This window comes from Pseudoliparis swirei, chromosome 13 (assembly GCF_029220125.1).
Source record: "Pseudoliparis swirei isolate HS2019 ecotype Mariana Trench chromosome 13, NWPU_hadal_v1, whole genome shotgun sequence".
NCBI lineage: Eukaryota > Metazoa > Chordata > Actinopteri > Perciformes > Liparidae > Pseudoliparis > Pseudoliparis swirei.
The window spans coordinates 10,954,124-10,973,628 of NC_079400.1; the positions used below are offsets into that span (position 1 = coordinate 10,954,124).

The 19,505-nt window shown below is 41.9% G+C and overlaps 1 protein-coding gene across 2 annotated transcripts; it reads right to left on the reverse strand.

The window, feature by feature from the left end:
- Positions 1–2,784: 2,784 nt before the first annotated feature.
- ttll6 (tubulin tyrosine ligase-like family, member 6) lies at positions 2,785–18,454 on the reverse strand. 2 transcript variants are annotated; one of them, XM_056430277.1, is made up of 17 exons: positions 18,140–18,454; positions 14,900–15,075; positions 12,414–12,578; positions 12,155–12,192; positions 11,352–11,470; positions 10,735–10,865; positions 10,476–10,632; positions 10,246–10,389; positions 9,064–9,149; positions 8,725–8,950; positions 7,342–7,520; positions 7,067–7,255; positions 5,850–6,000; positions 5,202–5,507; positions 5,027–5,101; positions 4,247–4,407; positions 2,785–3,803 (listed from the first exon to the last, which is right to left on the reverse strand). In XM_056430277.1, exons 3-17 carry the CDS (start codon positions 12,575–12,577, stop codon positions 3,581–3,583), a joined length of 2,349 nt encoding a protein of 782 aa, XP_056286252.1. In that variant the 5' UTR covers position 12,578; positions 14,900–15,075; positions 18,140–18,454; the 3' UTR covers positions 2,785–3,580. The 2 variants fall into 2 exon arrangements, with proteins under 2 accessions (XP_056286252.1, XP_056286253.1); XM_056430278.1 differs by lacking the exons at positions 14,900–15,075; positions 18,140–18,454 and having other exon boundaries at positions 12,155–12,195; positions 12,414–12,487.
- Positions 18,455–19,505: the final 1,051 nt, after the last annotated feature.

Genomic DNA, 19,505 nt, shown 5'->3' on the forward strand with positions numbered 1-19,505 from the left:
ACATGTGGAAAGTGCAAACAAACAAACCCTCAGATCATAAAACTGAGCTGCTGGAAAGACAAAACCACAATTTCATGTCCTCACAAGACCACATGATCTTATATATGATCTCATAAAAGCGTTTATAAAGTCCAACAGGACCACGAAGCGCTGCAGCGGCGCCGGAACCAACACAACCTCCAACTCGCTTATTATTGACTTCATGGTTTTGGCAAAATCACAAATAAGCCACATTTAGAACAAATATTTGTCCCAAATTAAACATTTTATTCGTTTTTTTTTTCAAGAAAGAAAGAACGAAAGAACGAAAGAAAGAGGGCAAACATCTCGACGAGGCGGCGCGACATCAACCTGAAGAACCGCAGACACGTATTTTAAGAATAAAGCAATGAAAATATAACAATAGAAGAAGAACGTAGAATACAATTAAGTATCTCAGGAGAGTAAAAGGTGGATAGATAGAGCATATATTTAAAGAAAAGTACGTATCAGCAGTAACACGGGGCCTGTATATGACCACCACCACCACCAGCACCATCATCATCATCAAAGTCGAGCCGAAACCCACTCCTGACTATCGTTTGTTTCAAAAGGCCTCAAATCTGCGACATGTTTGGATCTTTTCTTGCGCACATATTGCGGTTGTTTTGGCACCAGCAGCGCATCTCTGGCTTGTTAAACACACAGAGCAGCCACTGTTGGCGAATATCACACAAGAAAATAAATAAAAAAGATAACTGTGTAGATGATGATGAGGATGAAGATGATGAAGATGCTTCGTATAATCACTATTTCTTTAAGAGTGATCTTCCTCTTTGCAGGAATATAAACACGCATGTGCAGCGGCGCGCTCGTGCTGGAGTTAATCGCCGGAGCATCAGAAACATGGTGCCCTTACCTTTGTTGATAATCCATCATTTCCTGGTGCCACTCCGCAGAAGACTCCTCGCGCCTCCTTTACACCCCCCCCCCCCCTCCCCCAAAATAAGAATTCCCCTACTTTCTTCAAGTGATTTCATCAAAGTAATCCCGCCATCCGAGGAGTGTGATGATCCTTCATTTCCACGAACATATAAAGCTATACATAGAGCCACGTATAACACCGCGCGCGCGCACAGTGAAGAAGCATCGCGCGTACCATCTCCATCTCCCATTTTTGGGGTAAAAAATAAATAAATAATGACGCACGTATCGTTTCAACAACAACATGGGTGTTGCATAAGCAAAGAGTCGAGAACGAGAACAAAACAGGGTTGTGTTACGATAGTGTTAAGTGAATGAACGCGTGGAGGGGAAAAAACAAAAAAACAGCAGCTGCAATATAACCTCATGGGAAATAAGTTCCCATTCCCGCGGTCCACATGACCGCCAGCAACCAATCCCGCAGCCCAGAGAGTCGTTAAACTTTCATGGCAAAGTTGTAAATTTTCATAAACAGCAGTCGTGTTTTTTTTGTTCTTTAGAGACGTCGCGTTTCTCATCGCCATCTTTATTTTGTGTTTTTTGGTCCAAGGCCTGAGATGTTTTCGGCTTTAACGCAGAACAACAAGAAAGAGAGAGGAGTATATTTTCGTGGGATTTGTTCTGGATGTGCACTTCTGTTCCAGCTTGTAAAAAAAGAAAAGAAAAGGAAAGGTCTGTGCATTTTCTCATTGTTCTTTAGACTTGGAGCTAATTAGCTTTAATCTGAGATTATTAGATGATCTGGACTTCAACCCTCCTGAACCCTAAACGTCATCTGGCCTCTTTCTTCATCAGTCGCACTTAAATAATCATTATGATCTGCTTATATAAAAAAAGTTTCAGGAAGAACAAGAAAAAAGAAAAGAGCTGTGTTTAAAAAAATATTATGATATCTCAAAATGGAGGATGTTCTTGATCCACAGGCCAAAGATGGAAATGGAGTTCGGCTGATTGGATTCCTGAGGGGGATTTTAAGGTAACACACACACTAAACAACAACAACAACCTCTAAGCGGCATCTTTTTTAAAAAACTTTTAAGGATATCAGGAAGACGTTAAACTCCCGTCTTAAAGTAACGCATTACTTTAAAACGGGAGTTTAACTCATTCGTTAAACAACGTTTTTCTTCCTCTTACATTTGTTTATAAATGTTTTTATTTCCGTTTCTTTTCGCTTTTTTTCAGTTGACATCTGGTGATTTACAGCAACAACGGAGATTTCCGACTTTAATAGACCGCAATAAAACCATAAATTCCTGAAATGCATCCTCCGCCTTCATTTGTTGTTTTTGATGAGAAACAAACTCAAACAAAGTGACGGCCGGTTCCCTTTACTTTTCATATTGTTGGATAAGAAATACGAAAATAAATAAATAAATAGGAATCAAAGTATTGTCCAAATAAAAGTATAAAATAAAACAATTTCGGGTTTAAACCATTTCTACGTTACAAAACATCACTAATGTTAATAATATCTAAATATATACTTCTGAGTTCATGTGGAGCATTCGACGTGCTTTCGGAAATGTTCAGTTAAAAAAATAAACCCACGGCCTTTCTTACTAAAATATGTTTAATTAAATCTCTTTCGATTCATATCACTCGATTAATTTACATTTTTTACGTTTTAAACAAACGATTAGACGTAAAAAGATGTTTCTCTTGCGCAGTATCAATGTAACCATAACCATATCGTGTTGGGCTGCACACACTATTTCCTGAGCTTTTCTATCTTAAACACTTTACACTTACATTTCATAGAGGGTGGACCAGCTTGAGTTGTTTTCTTTGTCTTTTTCTTTCAAAACAAAAGAAACCGGATGCAGAGATGCTGTACAACTTTATGGCCTCTTTAACTCTCACCGAAAAGATAAAAAATGAAACACAAACCACCAGCGAACTTATTGTCGAACAATAATTATTCACTCTGCAGGAAAATTGAATTAAATAAGAAAAACAACAAAATTCTCAACCCATAAAAAAATCATAATATGTATTCTAAATGCAAGCATTGCATAATAATAATAAAAATCCCTGTAATCTCTTTTCTTGACAAATGGAATAAAAAAACCATTATGCAATAATAAGTTAAACTAAATTACATCTTTAAAAAATATATATATATATATATTAATTAATTATTTAGTGCAAAACAACCTAAACATTTTCAAACCTTGAATCAAATGAGAAAAGAGGCAGAATGCCTTTATTTTCCACTTCTCTTCAAAAATAGGGGGTCAATCTTAACTAATACTGGATTTCACATCAGTGAGTTTATTAGATTTCCTTCTGAGCAACTGGATCACACACACCATGAGGTGTTAAACAAGACTCGTCTGCTTTTATTTTGGCACTGAGGTTGGTTTGAGATGACTCATCCCTGCGGAGCAAAACGTGACACACATGTGAGCACAAACAACCATAATGTGGTTTTCCTGCAGTGTTGCAAGGTTTTAAAGTGGCAAGCATGAGAAACTGCAGGAGTCCCGGTATAAAACCTACTGAACGAGATTCATCAAGGCACAGTGTGTTTCCTTTATGTTCGCAGCTCAAAGCCTCTCTACCTCCAGCCCTCCTGGGTGCCTCCTCTGGTGTGAAGCCGGCTCCTCACTGGCCTTTACCGGGCTGCTGCTGGGGAGCTCGGGGGGCTCGGGGGGCTCGGGGGGACGAATTGCGGACGATGTGAGAGAAGCCAGTCCTCCTGACCAGAGGGGCCGGAGTGGAGATAACGAGCAGGCCCTCCAGGGCCGCGGGGTCGTGGGGCCAGCAGGCGCAGCGCAGGCCTCCTCTGGGCACCGGGTTGAGGACGCTGGGCCGGGCCGGGCCGTCCTGCCGGACTCCTGGAGAGGAGACGAGAGACCGCGAAGCTGAAATCCACTGGACTCACACGGACATCAAGATGACAGCTTTATTTATCACGAGGGAACATTGTTGCATAACTGGGAATAAATGCAAATAAATATCAATAAGAACATCAATAGACACATATCAGAAATTATGTTGATAATTGCATAACAGATGTAAGAACAACAACAAGAAGAAGAACAAGAAGAAATAACTCAAATGGTAAGTTTTAATGGTTATTTCTTTATACTTTAAAACAAAAATGTATTTAATAAATAAAAATGCTTAACACAAGCCAATTGTGTTGTCTGAAAATCTATTTTTTTAAACACAGCATTTAAGAAGTTTTGAGTTGAATATAAACATACAAGAAAAAGGTCAAACAGGTCAAAGCAGCTGCAATAACTCCTCAATCCAAAAGATGTAGCGATTGGTTTACCTGCCCGTCGTGTCCCGCGCGGCTGAGGTGAGTGCAGAGATGCGTTTACCTGGCCAGTGGTTCCGCTGGGCGACGTGGCTCTTGGGCTCCGGCGGGTTCAGGCTCCTCGGGTCCGTCGGGGGCCTCTGCAGGCGCTGCTGAGCCACCTGAGACTGGATGTGCTGCAACGCAGCCGAGACATTCAGACTCTGCTCCTCGGTCTCATGAGAGATGAAAGTTATCAGCGACGTTCACGGACGCTTGAAAAGCTCACAGACGACGAGGCGACGTCTCCGATGTTCACATTGTTCATTCTTAATAGTGTGATTTGATGAAGTGGTTTTCCACGGCGATGGTGTATTTAATATTCACTATGACTGTGGATTTAAATAAGTGTCCTTCTAAATCTACAAGCGGAGCTGCAACGACAATTAATCCACTGACTGTTTAATTTTTTCAAGCAATAATGACAAAATATAACTTCTCAAATTTGTGAATCTGCTGGTTTTCTTTGTCTTTTATTGCTTTTTTTGGGACTGTTGGTCAGAAGAAACAAGCAAACATGATCTAATGACTTATCTTTAACATTTTATTGGTAAAAATAAAAATCATTAGATTGATTGGTAATGTAAATAATCGTCAGTTGTTAGTTACAAGAGTGAAACAAGTATTTTACATTTCTTTAAATTAAAAATAGAAAAAAATATGAATCCGTGTTGATTATTTTCTCTCGGTTTAAAAAAGACCAGCACACTAATTTCTGATAACAAACCAGATTTGGGATTGTTTTGATCACGGTACCTGCTGTAACATGTGAAAGGTCGGCGGTTGCTTTGCTCTTTGGGAGAACGACGAAGTCAAAGAGTCCAGCTGGAACTAAAGAAAACAGGAAGTAACAGAAAGCATCACTCACCCGACAACAAGCACGCCGGCTGCTTGATTTAAGGAGGACAGGCTACCTGTCGTCGGCTCTCACCTTCGTCTGTCTCCTCTGATGAGCCGGTCTACTCTGCTGGGTGCAGGCCTCCTGCGGGACCCCCCCTCCGCCTGTCAGGCCCTGCAGCAGCTGGTGGATCTGGTCCACCAGCCCGAGATCCTGCAGGAGTTTCTTCCTCTGGAGCAGCGCGGCGACACGCTCCTGCTCCTCCTCCTCCTCGTCTGCCTCCACCACCACCTCCTCCTTCTCATCCTTCTCTTCCTCCTCCTCCTCCAGCTGCTGCTGCTGCTTCTCCTCTAGGGTCTCTGCAGCGTTGGGAGCCGGCGACACGCTGGACGGAGGGAGCTTCGGAGAGACATTTGATTCAATTTGTTTGGGGATTGCCTCACGGTGTGTGTAGCCACCCGTTTGCATTTACAATGCATTAGCAATTACTGTCTCTGAATAACCGCGATAACACTGTTTGCTTTTCGCCGGTCGTGACAATAAAAAAAGAGATTTGAATTTGAAATGAGAGACATCCAATAGAAAATTATATGCAGGAATATTATTCCAGCTAATTTAAATTGGGTAGGAGTCCATTTCCTCAAAGGGGGTCATCCAGAATATGAAGCATCCGTCATGAGACAGAAGCTGTTTGACTCCCTCTGGTGGTTCCACGTGGACACTGCGTCTGTAATGACTCACCGCGTCACAGTCCAGGTTGGGGGGTTGTGTCGGTGCTCCTCGGGGTTTGACTCTCTCCCCCGCCGTCTCCCCCTGCAGGTCTCTCCTCCGGCCTCCCCTCTGCTCTCTCTCCTTCTGCTCCTGCTTCAGACGCAGCTCCTGCAGTTGATGCCTAAACACACACAGAAACGTTGGCATCTCGGCTATCAAGCAAAAGGATTTCATAGAATAATATTTACTGTAAAATAAATCCCTTTATACTCTTCCAGCTAAACCTCACGCTAAAGTATGTATACATAAATACTTATACATAATGACTGAAAGAAGAACAAAGTACATTTAAATATCTCAAGCTTTTCTGCATATATCTCGTATATATAATATAAATAAGTGCAGTGATGTCAGTCAGGTTTGAGTCGATTAAATGTTTTCAAATTGTTTGTGTTCCTTCCAAGGAGTTTGCAATTTTTGAAATATTAATTTGTTCCATTAGTGGAGCTTGTTGGTGTCCAGAGTTTGTGAGTTGAGTGGTGAATTTCAGAAAGTACGACATGGAGACAGTTAACACGCTTTAACCCTTGTGTTGCCTTCGGGTCATTTTGACCCGATTCAATATTTAACCCTCCTGTCGCCTTCGGGTCAATTTGACCCGATTCAATGTTTAATGTCGGTGTTCTTTCGGGAGTCAACAAACAAACATAAAGTACCTCACACTTAAACTTGGAAAACAATATTAATTCTAATAATTTTCTGGAGATTTTAATAGCTGGGGTCATATTGACCTCAAGGGTAAAATATGTTAGTAAATATAAAGGTAACAGGAGGGTTAAACATTGAATCGGGTCATATTGACCCGAAGGCGACAGGAGGGTGAAACATTGAATCGGGTCAAATTGACCCGAAGGCAACACAAGGGTTAAGTGAGAAGAAGCTGTCAGTGCTGTGGTTTTGTGAATCTCTCTCTCTCTCCCCCCCCTCTCTCTCTCTCTCTCTCCCTCTCTCTCTTCCCCTCTCTCTCTCTCCCTCCCTATCTCCCCTCTCTCTCCATCTCGCTCCCCCCTCTCTCTTTCCCTCTCTCTCCCCTCTCTCCCCTCTACCTTTCTTCCTCTCCCTCTCTCCTCTCTCTCTCTCCCTCTCTCTCTCCCCTCTCTCCCTCTCTCCCCCCTCTCTCTCTCCCCCTCTACCTTTCTTCCTCTCCCCCTCTCTCCCTCTCTTCATTTGGACTTGCCGCTGGGTACCTGGCACACTCCTCTCTGGCCTTGGAGGCCGCCGTCTCCTGGAAGAGCGAGCCGCTGTGTTTGAAGTATTTGTCGTATTTGTCCCCGCCCTCCCTGGGGTAGATCCTCCGGAAGCCTCCCAGGTGTTTGGCCTCGTACCGCTCCATCTGCTCCAGCGTAGCGGCCTGGCACTGACGCTGCTCCTCCGTCCTGGACACACGGGAAGTCAGGAGGGGAGCGGGTGAGTGACCTTGAGGGGGCGGGGGTCACATGATCTGTGACTGACAGAACTCTACCTGGCCTCTCTGGTGATGTTTTGCTGCAGCCGGTCCTTCACCCTGCGTTTCTCCTCCTTGGTGATCTTGCGGCGGTCGCAGGCGCCCAGGTTGATGAGAACCAGGGTGTCGTACAGCAGCGCGTCCTTCACCTCGCGGTCCAGCTGCGAGTCGGTGGTGAAGCTGGGGGAGTGATTCACCTGGAAACACACACGACAAGACACACCTTTAAAAAAAACAGATTAGCACTTCAGTGGCACTTAATTATGGTATTACGTATGGTTTATGGTATTACTCATGGTATTACTTATGGTATTACTCATGGTATTACTTATGGTATTACTCATGGTATTATGGTATTACTTATGGTATTACTCATGGTATTACTCATGGTATTACTTATGGTATTACTCATGGTATTATGGTATTACTTATGGTATTACTCATGGTATTACTCATGGTATTACTTATGGTATTACTCATGGTATTACTTATGGTATTACTCATGGTATTATGGTATTACTTATGGTATTACTCATGGTATTACTTATGGTATTACTTATGGTATTACTCATGGTATTACTCATGGTATTACTTATGGTATTACTCATGGTATTACTCATGGTATTACTCATGGTATTACTTATGGTATTACTCATGGTATTACTTATGGTATTATGGTATTACTCATGGTATTACTCATGGTATTACTTATGGTATTACTCATGGTTTTACTTATGGTATTACTCATGGTATTATGGTATTACTCATGGTATTACTCATGGTATTATAGTATTACTTATAATATTATGGTATTACTTATGATATTACTTATGTTATTACTCATGGTTTTACTCATGGTATAATGGTATTACTCATGGTATTACTTGTTATTACTTATATTATTACTTATGGTATTACTTATGTTATTACTCATGGTATTACTAATATTATTACTTATGTTATGATTTATGGTATTTTTTGTAGTTTGGCTTTCTTGTAGAAATGTTACTTTCTTGATTCTTGTTGTTCTGAGTTTGTTCTCATGGTTGAATTCCTTTATTGTAAGTCGCTTTGGATAAAAGCGTCTGCTAAATGACATTTAATGTAATGTAACATGTAGAATATTTCCAGTTTCTGAATGATTTAATGGTGCAGCTATAAAAAATAACAATAAAAAACACATGGACCGTCTGAATATTTCACACATCTTGTACAATCTGATACAGATTATATACTTCGGTCAGACTGTGTGAAGCATGATTACACTTTCTAATGAAACCATTCGGTCCTCTAGATTATCCTTCACACAGAAAGTCTGTGAAGAACTTGAGAACCTGGTATGTACAATCTGCATATTTGTGTTTATGCTCTATATCAAACGGAGGCGTCGGGGTCCTTCACCTCCAGCACCCAGGGTCTGAGCCGGTGGTCCAGCAGCACATCGAAGCCCAGGATCTCGAAGCAGGCGCTGCCCGTGGTGTGGTTCGGGAAGCAGGTGTGGTAATTGTGCTTGAGGATCGGGTGAGCGGAGACCAGAGTCTTTATGATCACGTCCTCGATGTCACTCCACATCTCGTCTGTGTTGCAGCTGATGGACTCCAGGAGCTTGTTTAGGGTGGACAGCTTTCTGTGGGACACACACACACACACAACAAATAAGCAGTGTTTTAAGTCGCTGATGCTTCTTAAAACACTGCTTATTTATTGCTGCGACACAACAGGCGTGGTGGGTGTGTTTACCGCTTGCTGCCGGTGTCTTCGTCACGGATAAAGTTCTCGCTGTTCTTGTTGATGGAGTAGTTGGTGAGGTGCATGCACATGTCCTCCTGACAGGCGGGGGGGTGACGCCACGCACAAGACAGAAATAATACGTCTGTTATGAGAGCTGCAGCGATTCATAGAGGGATCGAAAATTAAATTTTATAGTTAAAAGACGAGTTATACGAGAATAGTTTAAAGACCCTGCAATCGTCGGCCTCATCTCTGCCGACGATGACAGAGCGTACAGAGAACTGAACCAGGACTTTTTGGAATGTGCCAGCAGAACCGTCTCCACATCAACTCCAGTAAGACCAAGGAGCTGGTGGTGGACTTCAGCCGTGGTAAACGCTCTCCTCCGGTACCAGTGAGCATCCAGGGACTGGACATTGAGATTGTAAAATCTTATAAGTACCTGGGTGTTCACCTGAACAACAAACTGGACTGGGCTGACCACGCACACGCACTCTATAAGAAGGGACAGAGCAGACTCTTTCTGATGAACCACACCTCCCACCCCATGCATGACGCTCTCTCAGCTCTGCACAGCTCCTTCAGACACCGGCTGATTCCTCCCCGTGTCTGAGGGAGAAGAACCACAAGTCCTTCCTTCCTGCTGCTGTCAGGCTGCACAACACGCTGCAGTAGATCGCTGGAGATCCTGGCAAACTCAGCACTTTACTTTATTTCCCCCCTGTATATTTAGTATTTAGTATTTTAGTATTGTTATTGTGTTTTGTGTTTTATATTGTATTTATTTTCATTGATGTTCTGATGTGCACCGCTGCTGTGATTTTAGAAATTTCCCAAATAAAGGAATATCATATCATATGATATAAAACTATCGACGAAGTAAAAAAAAAGTAAACATCTTATCGGTGTCAGGGTCTCTTTGGGTTTCGAACTGTTCATAAAAAAGACATTTTTAAAAAGTCACCGTGTGTTTTGGGAAATTGTGATTCGCTGACTATAGAGGAAGAATTACTGAATAATGAAATTAATAAAGAAAGAAAAGGTGCAGCCATAGCTTTTCTTTTTTAAACATGTGTCTCTGCTGTGCTTTAGTCCTGTGTTTTGTTTTTATCCAACCAGGGTCACATTCTGGCGTTGTATTTCAAGTACATACAGAGTAATACATATGGGTTAGGTTTAGACGCTCCTCACCACATTGCCGTGTGTCGGCTCGTTGTACTTGGTGGTGCAGAAGCGAGCCAGTCCCTCCTTGAACATGAAAATGCTGAGCGGGTCGCACGACGTCACCAGCACGTAGATACGCAAGTCAAACTTGTATCCGTCGATTATAAAAGGCTGAGGAGGGAATGAAGAACGCGTGTGAACTTCAACCAGTGTGTATGTGTGTGCGTGTGTGTGTGTGATGATCGATAGACCCTCACCCTGGAGATGTAAACCTGGCAGATCATGTGCTCTCCAGGTTGAATGTCTTTACTGGACCTGGAGATGACGATGCCTTTGCCTTGGCAGCCGGTATCCGGCTTACAGATGTACGTCTTGCTTTTTTTGGCCCTGGTGTAGGCTTGGAAGTCACTGTAACTGCAAAGCACAGTTAGTATCTTAACACACACCCAGAGGAAAACTAAATAAAAGAGGCCAAACATAGATATATATATATATTTTTTAAAGGTGCAAACTGACTCTGCAGGAAGGCACCACGTTCGGGGGAAGATGTTGTAGTCTTTAGGGAAAAGCTTGACCATGCGGTTCATGTTCCTCGCCAGTAAATCTTTGCGGCAGATCTCACTCATCCCCGGGAAGTGGTTTATTTTCTGCAAAAGACACACACACACACACACACACACACATACACATATACACACAGACACAAAAGTGTTTACAGGGGAGCTACTCTGTAGACATGCGAAGATCATTGTGAAGTATTTTTATGCGCAAGCTTGTCGGCAGTCCAAGTGAGATATGACGATATAAAGCGCTCCACCTCATTCGATCAGAGAGGAATCGTTGGTCATGACCTGCACTGAATTACTCAATTAGATTACAAATTGATTGCTTGAGCTGAAAAGCTGTTCTGAGCAATGAGAGAATGACGCCATCTCGTAATCTCTATGGAAATGCATATGTTTTATTATTTCATTGGTCGGGCGTATTGAGCCGGGGGGGGGGTGCTTTAAATTACATGTAAGACTTTTACAGTTTGACAGAGCAGACGGACGTCTCCCCGCGCCGTTCGCTTGGTTCACGCACAATTAAATCCAGTTGAATGAGTCGCTGTGAGCAGGTTCGGTCGGCAGTACCTGGTAACGCTTCATGTCCTTCACGCGCTCCAGAGACACGGAGCAGTCGGTCCAGAAAAGAGTCCAGTCGTCGCCCTCCATCATCTCCCTGAGGCTGTACCTGCGCGCGGCGCGGCGCACTGGACGGAACACACAGGGAGTCTTTTCACCGCGGGTGTTCATCATCCAAGTGAAAACAAGATCTGATCTAGGAGCTGCGGATGTACAGTCCATGGCCAAAAGTATGTGGACACGCCAACACGGTGCTGCATGGTTGAGGTCAGCAATCTGAGCAGACCAGTTGAGTTCCTCTAAACCAAACTGGGAGAACCGTTTTCTAAATGGAGCTGGCTTTGTGCACACGGGGGCATTGTGCACAAAGCGGTTGCCACGAAGTTCACAAATTGTATATATCTGTAGCATCAGAATTTCCCTCCAATGGAATTAAGCCCAATCTGAAGTTTAGCCTAAATTTAATCATTTCAAGCTCCCTCACTCTCTCACTCCTACTGCTGCTTCCTCTTCGTCAGCCGATTATGGGCGTGCTCTCTTTTGGTTAAACCAACCAGATCTTGCTTGACCCTCCATCAGCCAATCGCTGTGTTGATGTCAGCTGTCATTTTTAGGCAACATCTTGGCGCTTAAGGTCGAGTCTCTACTGAAATCAATCCAGTCACACCTTGTGGAGTCGAGGGGTGTCCACATACTGTTGGCCATGTAGTACGTCGTCTCCGTTTTCACACCAAGACGTCACGTGACGAGAGGTTCTGTCCACTAGAAAGAGCCGGGGTGGCAGATTAAAATCAGATGATTAGAGAACGTACCACTTTCATATTTGCAGTTGGTGAGGTTGATCCACAGTCATCTGGAAGAGAAGAGAGACAGAAAGAGGGACAGACATCTGCTTTGCTGCGAGGTTCCCTGAACGCCTCATCACGCTCCCCCCCCCCCCCACCCCCCAACGAATGATGAGGACAGGTGAGTAAACTCAAACCTGAGAGCCTCCAGAGCGAGTCTCCAAATCATAGGTGGAGTACTTGCAGAGGAAAAGTACAAATGGAAGGAGATCCAGCAGTTATGTACCTCCTCTTGCTTTTCTTCCTCTTCTTGTTGTTGATGGGCGGCGGGGTGCAAGTGGAGGCTTCAGCTGGGCTTCCTCCGCCCTCGCCCTCTCCCTCTCCCTCTCCCTGCTGCTCATGGTTATGTGCCTCTTCATCTCCGCCTGGACCGTCCACAGGTAGACCCATCCTGGATTTGTACAAACAAAAACAAAATTCAAAAAACGTATGTGTCAGTGGGAGAAATTTGAACTATTTGGCACTAATTTCTTCTTTCACACGGTCTGTTTTTTAAATTGGGGATGTGCTGCAACAATGAAATTCAATTCAAACAGAACATTGAACAAGCTGTAAGTGTGCTTGGACTCATGTATCCGTTTCCCATTTCTCTCATCAGCTGAGTGCTCTGGCTGTCGCCGCGTTGTCACACGGCGACACTCAAGAGCTATCGTGGCAGGACGGATACAAATAGAGACGGGGTATTAACTCCAACGCCAAACAGAGCATCGATTTTAATGCTTTTTATGATATTTATAGCAAAGGAACACCGAGAGTCGTCAGCGAGTTCAGTTTGCTGAGACGACTTAAGATATCTCTCTCTTTTCACTCTGTATATAATGGTGAGTATCCTTAAGATGGCTTTTGTAAGCAGTCCACTTCTTCCATTTTTCATCAACAGCCACCGTCTTATATTAAGGGAGTTCTTAGGATCGCCTTCTTGGTCACCACTAAGTAAAAAGATAATCATTTGCGAGTCAAATTGTCTTTTTCCCCCCCGAATCTCCCTGGAAAACATGAGCGTCCAACGATGTCATCAATAAGACGAGCAAGACTAACAATGATTTCCAAAATCTAAACTACAAAGTAATTCTAAGACTTTTAGTACGCTTTACTCAAGATGCAAACTAAATAGGGTTCTTTGTAAATGTGCTGTTAGTGGAAACTATTCTCCCACAATGCAATGCAAAAAAGAAATGGAGAAGCTGCCCACAGTTGGGAAAACAAAAAAGATTTAAATGAACTGTGGATGATGTTGAAATAGCTCCAGAGAGATGAAGTAAAACAAAAGACAGTCCAAAGCCAAAAATACATTCCCGTGAGGATAAAGCGGTTAATGTTGATGTTGTATACCGATGATAAGCTTGTAGTTTGTACTTTTTAGTATGACGTATGGATTTGGGACACAGCTTCAGAGGCTACATGCTAGCGACTCTGTGTGACTGAACTTGAGCTGAATGCTAATGTCTGCATGCTAACGGTTAGCGCTCGCTTAAAACGGTTTTACTTTTTTTACTCTATTCGGAAGTTTAGGCGAGTTTTGTTCCACTTGTGAGTTCTGGTTCCGTTAATGTCCGTCTGCACTCCGACCCGAGCTCGGTGGCCATTAATCGTCCCCGGCAGCTTCTCAAGGCTGACCGCCCTCCTATGTGGCAACTTGTGGGGTCGAAGGTGAGTTCGAGTTAGTTCCCCGTAGTGATCGTGATCGTGGTGGCATTAAGGAGGGACATCCCAGGTGCATTGTGGGAGGCCACGGTGCTGGATACCGTATTCTGATCCAACGATCTGGATAATCCTGGCCCCCGAACTGTGAGCTTTACACAAGGCCGCCGACCTCAGCCCCCGATACAGTTACAGCCCCGCACGAGGATTTCTCCAAGGTCCTCCCTCAGCCTGCAGCAGCAACAGGTGCATGAACACCTTCGTATTTCAACGCGGCAACGACTAACTGTTCAGTGTCTCGAAACACACGTCTAGCTAAGACTAAGACATAAAAAAAGACAAACACCAAAACAAGTTATTAATTTAAAGGGATACACTCGCCATTTAGACATATGAGCTTGTGTTGCTGAGGAGGTTTTCACTATCTGATTAATTAATATGATGACATGGAAGATAGGACAAACTAAAACAAAAAGAAGTTTGATTAGAACGTATTACAGGGAACACACATGATCAGTGCCGCAACCAACAATGATCTTACTATCAAGTACATTTATATAAATTGTTCCCAAAGCCCAACATCTCGTCTTAAAACTGCTATTTTTGTTTAACAATGGTCCAAAAACCCAAAAGGTGTTTTATTTCCCAAGATATCAATCAGAAAAGCAGCAAATATTTGCATAATTTAAAAAGCAGTCGTAGCTCTTTAAACTAAATTAGTTACACAGGAAAATCAACAAAAAGCGTATCTTTCTGTTGCTTCACTAATTTATTATTTAAGTCTATTATTTCGGCACACATCGCAAATTTATTAGAGATGCCTGAAGCTAAAACTAAGTCTGATGCAACAACTCAAACCAATCCTCTCTTTGTGAAGATTATGTTTTGTCTTCGAGGTAAGCGATTTACCTTTGTGTATAATTTTTGCGTGGCTGCGGTTTGTTGAATTGAATATGTATTCTTCCCCCACTGACATAAAATAGAAAAGATAAAAATACTAAATATTGGAAATTCCACTGCAGACTTGGTTCACCGTCACCGCCTGACTTTAAAGAAATGTCGCCGACTCACCTGCACTGCGAAGCCTACATCTGTGAGGACGTAGGTGTTGGAAGATGCCGCCCCGTCCGTCTCCACACACAAAGCGTTGTTTCAGGAGCCCTTTGAGACGCTGTCACACTCCTCAGTAGTCACACCAATGAGCCACATCTCCACCTCCACCTCCTGCACCGGATGCCTTTGGGAGTCTTTACAAAAAGAGAGAGAGAGAGAGTAGATTTGTATCACCACGAGGATGTCTCCCTTCAGATTGACTTACATACACAAGCAACGGACCCGGCGGTGGATCTGGTGACCAATTGGAAATGGATGGGACCAACACCTGATCCCCCCCCCCCCTCTCCTCCTCCCCCCCACACCTGACATAACAGAGAGAACAAGAGCAGGAGACCACAGTGGGGAGCGAGAGGAGAGGAACGATGCCCGACACCTCGCTGAAACAAGAGAAGTGTTTTTCAACACCCCGAGTTGTTAAATTTAAATCTGTGCTGAAAAGTGGTGTGTGTGTGTGTGTGTGTGCGAACAGGCTGGACATCCATCTTTTTGCCAAGTTGAAATGGAGAACCTTCAGTTGAAGCTTAGCCTTCCATTGAAGACATTAAAAATAGAACAAGGCTGGATGACAATAATGGAAGAATGATACACTTCTCAATTAATCAACGTTAATAAATCATCAGTTGACATCAAACACCCTTCCACACTCACTTATCTACTCTTCTATTGATACGTCATGACTGTAATGGATGGTATTTAAACTGTGTGTGTGTGTTAAATATAGCTAAAAACATGCCAGGAAGCCAGAACAACAATTAACACAATAGCACCATGCAAAGTGACTTTTTTATATATTTTTAAGTGTTAGTCGGCTTAAAACAATCCTACCTTTGTGATAGTTAAAAGCAGAATCCCCTAAATGAATGTACCATTGAGAAAACTATAAGTATCTAACTGAAATAATCTGTTTTCACAGTTGCAGCTGGTGAACACAAATAATATTTATACTTCATCCTAATATACCTTTTAATATTGTATACATCCAACTGTTTTAGTAGCTGGTTAACCAGCTCCAGGTGTTGCACTTAAATCAGATTCCTGACCCCACAAACAGTCATCTGGTTATACCACATTTCTGCTATTACAGCTATGTATGTGTCAGTATTCACATATTCACATCGCTGTTGCATCCATAATATTGTATTTTTTATTTCACAACATGTATTTAATAGCTATAATTACAAGTTACCTTCAGATTAAGATTCTTTATCGAAAATATGTGTGCACATTAATGCATCAGAATTAATAATATGATAAATAATAATATAACACTCACAGGGGCCATATTGCTGCCGTATGAGTACTCATACTCTTAATATCTATCATACCTGCAAACTCATGAGGGGTGAAAAAGGTGACAACGGGGGGTGACTTTTTTTGTTTTGTTGTCACCACACCACATCCACGTTGTTTGAAGCCTCAAAGCTTTTAGAACCACAACTACAGTCATTTTATTGTTCTTACCACAAATCTAAATAATGATAATAAACAGTTTAAGAACAAAAGGTTCTCCGCTCTGACTCAGCCCTATAATGATAGTAATAACAAATATACATTGTCATTATATATAATATGGTTAAAGTCATTCATGAACCAACTTCCTTTTTTTTGCCTGAACAGTCCTCATGGACTTCTCCCTGAATCTGTTCTGTCTCTACCTGTTTGTCACGATACTCATATTATAACTTCTATACATATTACATACCTGCCATAAATATCATGATACCCGATACCAGAATTCAATACACCATACAAACAATATGGTACCATAATTACGAGACTGGTATATTTATCTATAATAGTAATAAATAAAACATCTGTATGGTTCACTTTTTACCAACTTTTTCAACACTTAACAAATGTCAGTAATATTAGTATTAATACAGCCAGATATGAATGAAACTACATGGTTCCATCATAGCATTGATGATCACTATGAGGCCGTTAGTCTCTGACCAGATGATCCACAGTTCATCAGGATGAGCAGCTGGAGAGTTACAGAACTTTACAGACTGAAACATTTCACTTCTGGCATCTTTTTATTTTTTAAGCCGAAGTCGGTCTCTAAAGCTGCGCCACTTCTCTCGCTGTGAGCTGCGCAGCGCAGTGTGCGCAGACAGCTCGACACGGAGCAGCGCGTGCGCTCTGATCGCTCTCTTAATGAAGTATCGATACTAAAAATATGCTAAATCACATCGTGTTTAACGTACGGGTACTTTGTTAGCATCGCTACACCGTGCAGCGTGACAGCAGTAGATGTAGCGGGCTAACATTCAAGCTAACCTGAACCCCCAAACGCTGTGGACATCTGAACGCTGATTGGCCGAGACGCGACACGTCCCATCAAAGATGTTTTATTGCGAAGAGCACCACTTCACACTTTTCTCCGCGTCTCACTGCAATCTCAACGGCATCGGGCCATGTGACCCCCCCCCCCCCCCAAAAACAAAAACTCTTCGGATCTCCACGATTCACGTGGATGACCTATTTTGAGTTCAAAAAGGTGAATTTCACCGAAAGGTGACAAGTTTGCAGGTATGATCTATATTCAGCCGATTCAGATTTCCACTGTGGCATTGCTACTTGTACTTTTAGCCCAAGTAAAGTAAAACCACATAAATAGAATGCCCAAATGGCCAAATGTCAGTTCCCTGTGTAGTTATAGCGACACCTTTTCTACACCTGGCTCACCACCAACACACCTTGCATGGTGCTATCGTGTTTATGGTTCTGGTTTCTTGACAAGATTATCATCTATGCTGTGAATGTGATTAATTAATCATTCTTATTTATAACACTTGTTTGATTTATTCTACTGTGTCTCTTGTTTGCACTCTCTGTCTGCTGCTGTAATCCTGTACATTTCCTCACTAGTAAATGTAAATGTAAATCTTTAATTGTAACAAAAAAAGTAAATTGCTGATCTTGTGTTCGCATAATCAATTGACAACGCGTTGGGCTCCTCAGTAGTATTCAGTTTATTTGTGGTTGACTTTCTGATCGAATAACACATGTTTTATTGATAAAAAGATCAAAATAGTTGCGTTAATTGTCTATCTGCGTGACGCTGCTGCACGCTGACCCATATATGGTTGCTATGGGGCGTCGCTACGGTAACGGAACGCTGGCCTCTCCCACGGCGATTTGAGGCTAACGGTCGACGAGCGACACGAGAAACGTCAGAAAACGTAACATTACCGTGAGCGTGTCCTCTCGGTAGAGGTTCGGTTACACCGACCAAGTGGCCTTTTGTAATGCTGCTGTTGTTGTTTCGTCTTCTTGGCTCGATGCACAGTGGAGACGTAACCTACAAGTGTAAACATGTGTGCGCGCGCACGCTTCCCATTTTCAGATGGAACGTCCCCGGTGCACGTTTAGCCAATCATAAACCAGGGTCGGGAGAGTTATCGTCACTGATTTGTTGTCGGCTCACCGGTGAGAAAAGATGCGTCTGCTTGCTGCAATCAGAATCAGAATCGGTTATTATATATATAAATATTATAAGTACGGTGCACATGCAAGGAATTTGACGAGGTAAAAGGTACATAAAAATACACATAGACATAGAATAAACAATACAAATAATGAACAATAAAAATAGTGAAATTATTTGTTTGTATTTCTTTTTATTAGTATTAGTATTTTTCCCTTTGTATGTTTTTCCTTTCTTTTTTAACTTTATTATTGTCTGACAAACATAACATTTGTATGTATGTATGATGTTAATATGTCTAAATGAATAGAAATGTATGTGAAAAAGAACACAACATTTAAAGATAAATATGGTAAACAACAACAACAAACAGATAACAGTACTTTAAAACAAGAATATATTATAAAATAAAAGTGTATTTTAATAAGAAATGAAAATATATATTTATTTTCAAGGTAGATTAAACCTTTGTATTGTTGAAAGGAGAAAACATCTACAAATTGTCAGATGTTTTTCAATGTAATACGCAATAGGTTTTATACCATTTATTTTTTGCACAATTTTTGAAAAAATATAACTGAATCTTATTCATATACATTTAACACAACATATGTTTTGTTGTAAAGACTGGGAGAAATGATGAACATCATCAATTGACAGCAGTGGAATTCATAATATAAATTATGAATAGATTTTTTGTTTTTCATCAAATAAATAAATCTGAATTCAAAGTGTAAATCCACACATAATCCCAGAGAGAAGAGACATAGCTCTGCTCTCTGTGGTCTGATATTTGTCAGCATGTTACACCTTCATGGCCACAGCCTTCTCCCAACAGGTATTTTGTGTGATAAAGAAACACCTGCTGTATGACAGCATTATTATCAGAGGTTGTATTTTCTGGGTATGTGAACAACTCACTTTAAAAATAGTCTTTGAGTACATCATTTTGCTGTCCAAATATAAGATAATAAATTGTTGTGCTGAAGTAGTACAAAGTGTGAAAGAGATCACATATTTAAATTGGAAAATAAAAGATCATTAAGGTGTGATATAAAATGTATACCAGTATATGTATTATACATTTACAGTAAGGAACCAATAAAGCCTTTACTTAAAAACCCATTAAAT

Bases quoted from the DNA above. Each gene is read 5' to 3' on its own strand.
- ttll6 (XM_056430277.1), bottom strand. From the start codon at position 12,577: ATGGGTCTACCTGTGGACGGTCCAGGCGGAGATGAAGAGGCACATAAC. The intron at 5,508-5,849 runs GTGAGTCATTAC...GTCTCTCCGAAG, and splicing joins CCAACCTGGACTGTGACGCG to CTCCCTCCGTCCAGCGTGTC. The intron at 4,408-5,026 runs GTACCGTGATCA...GCTGCGTTGCAG, and splicing joins CCTTTCACATGTTACAGCAG to CACATCCAGTCTCAGGTGGC.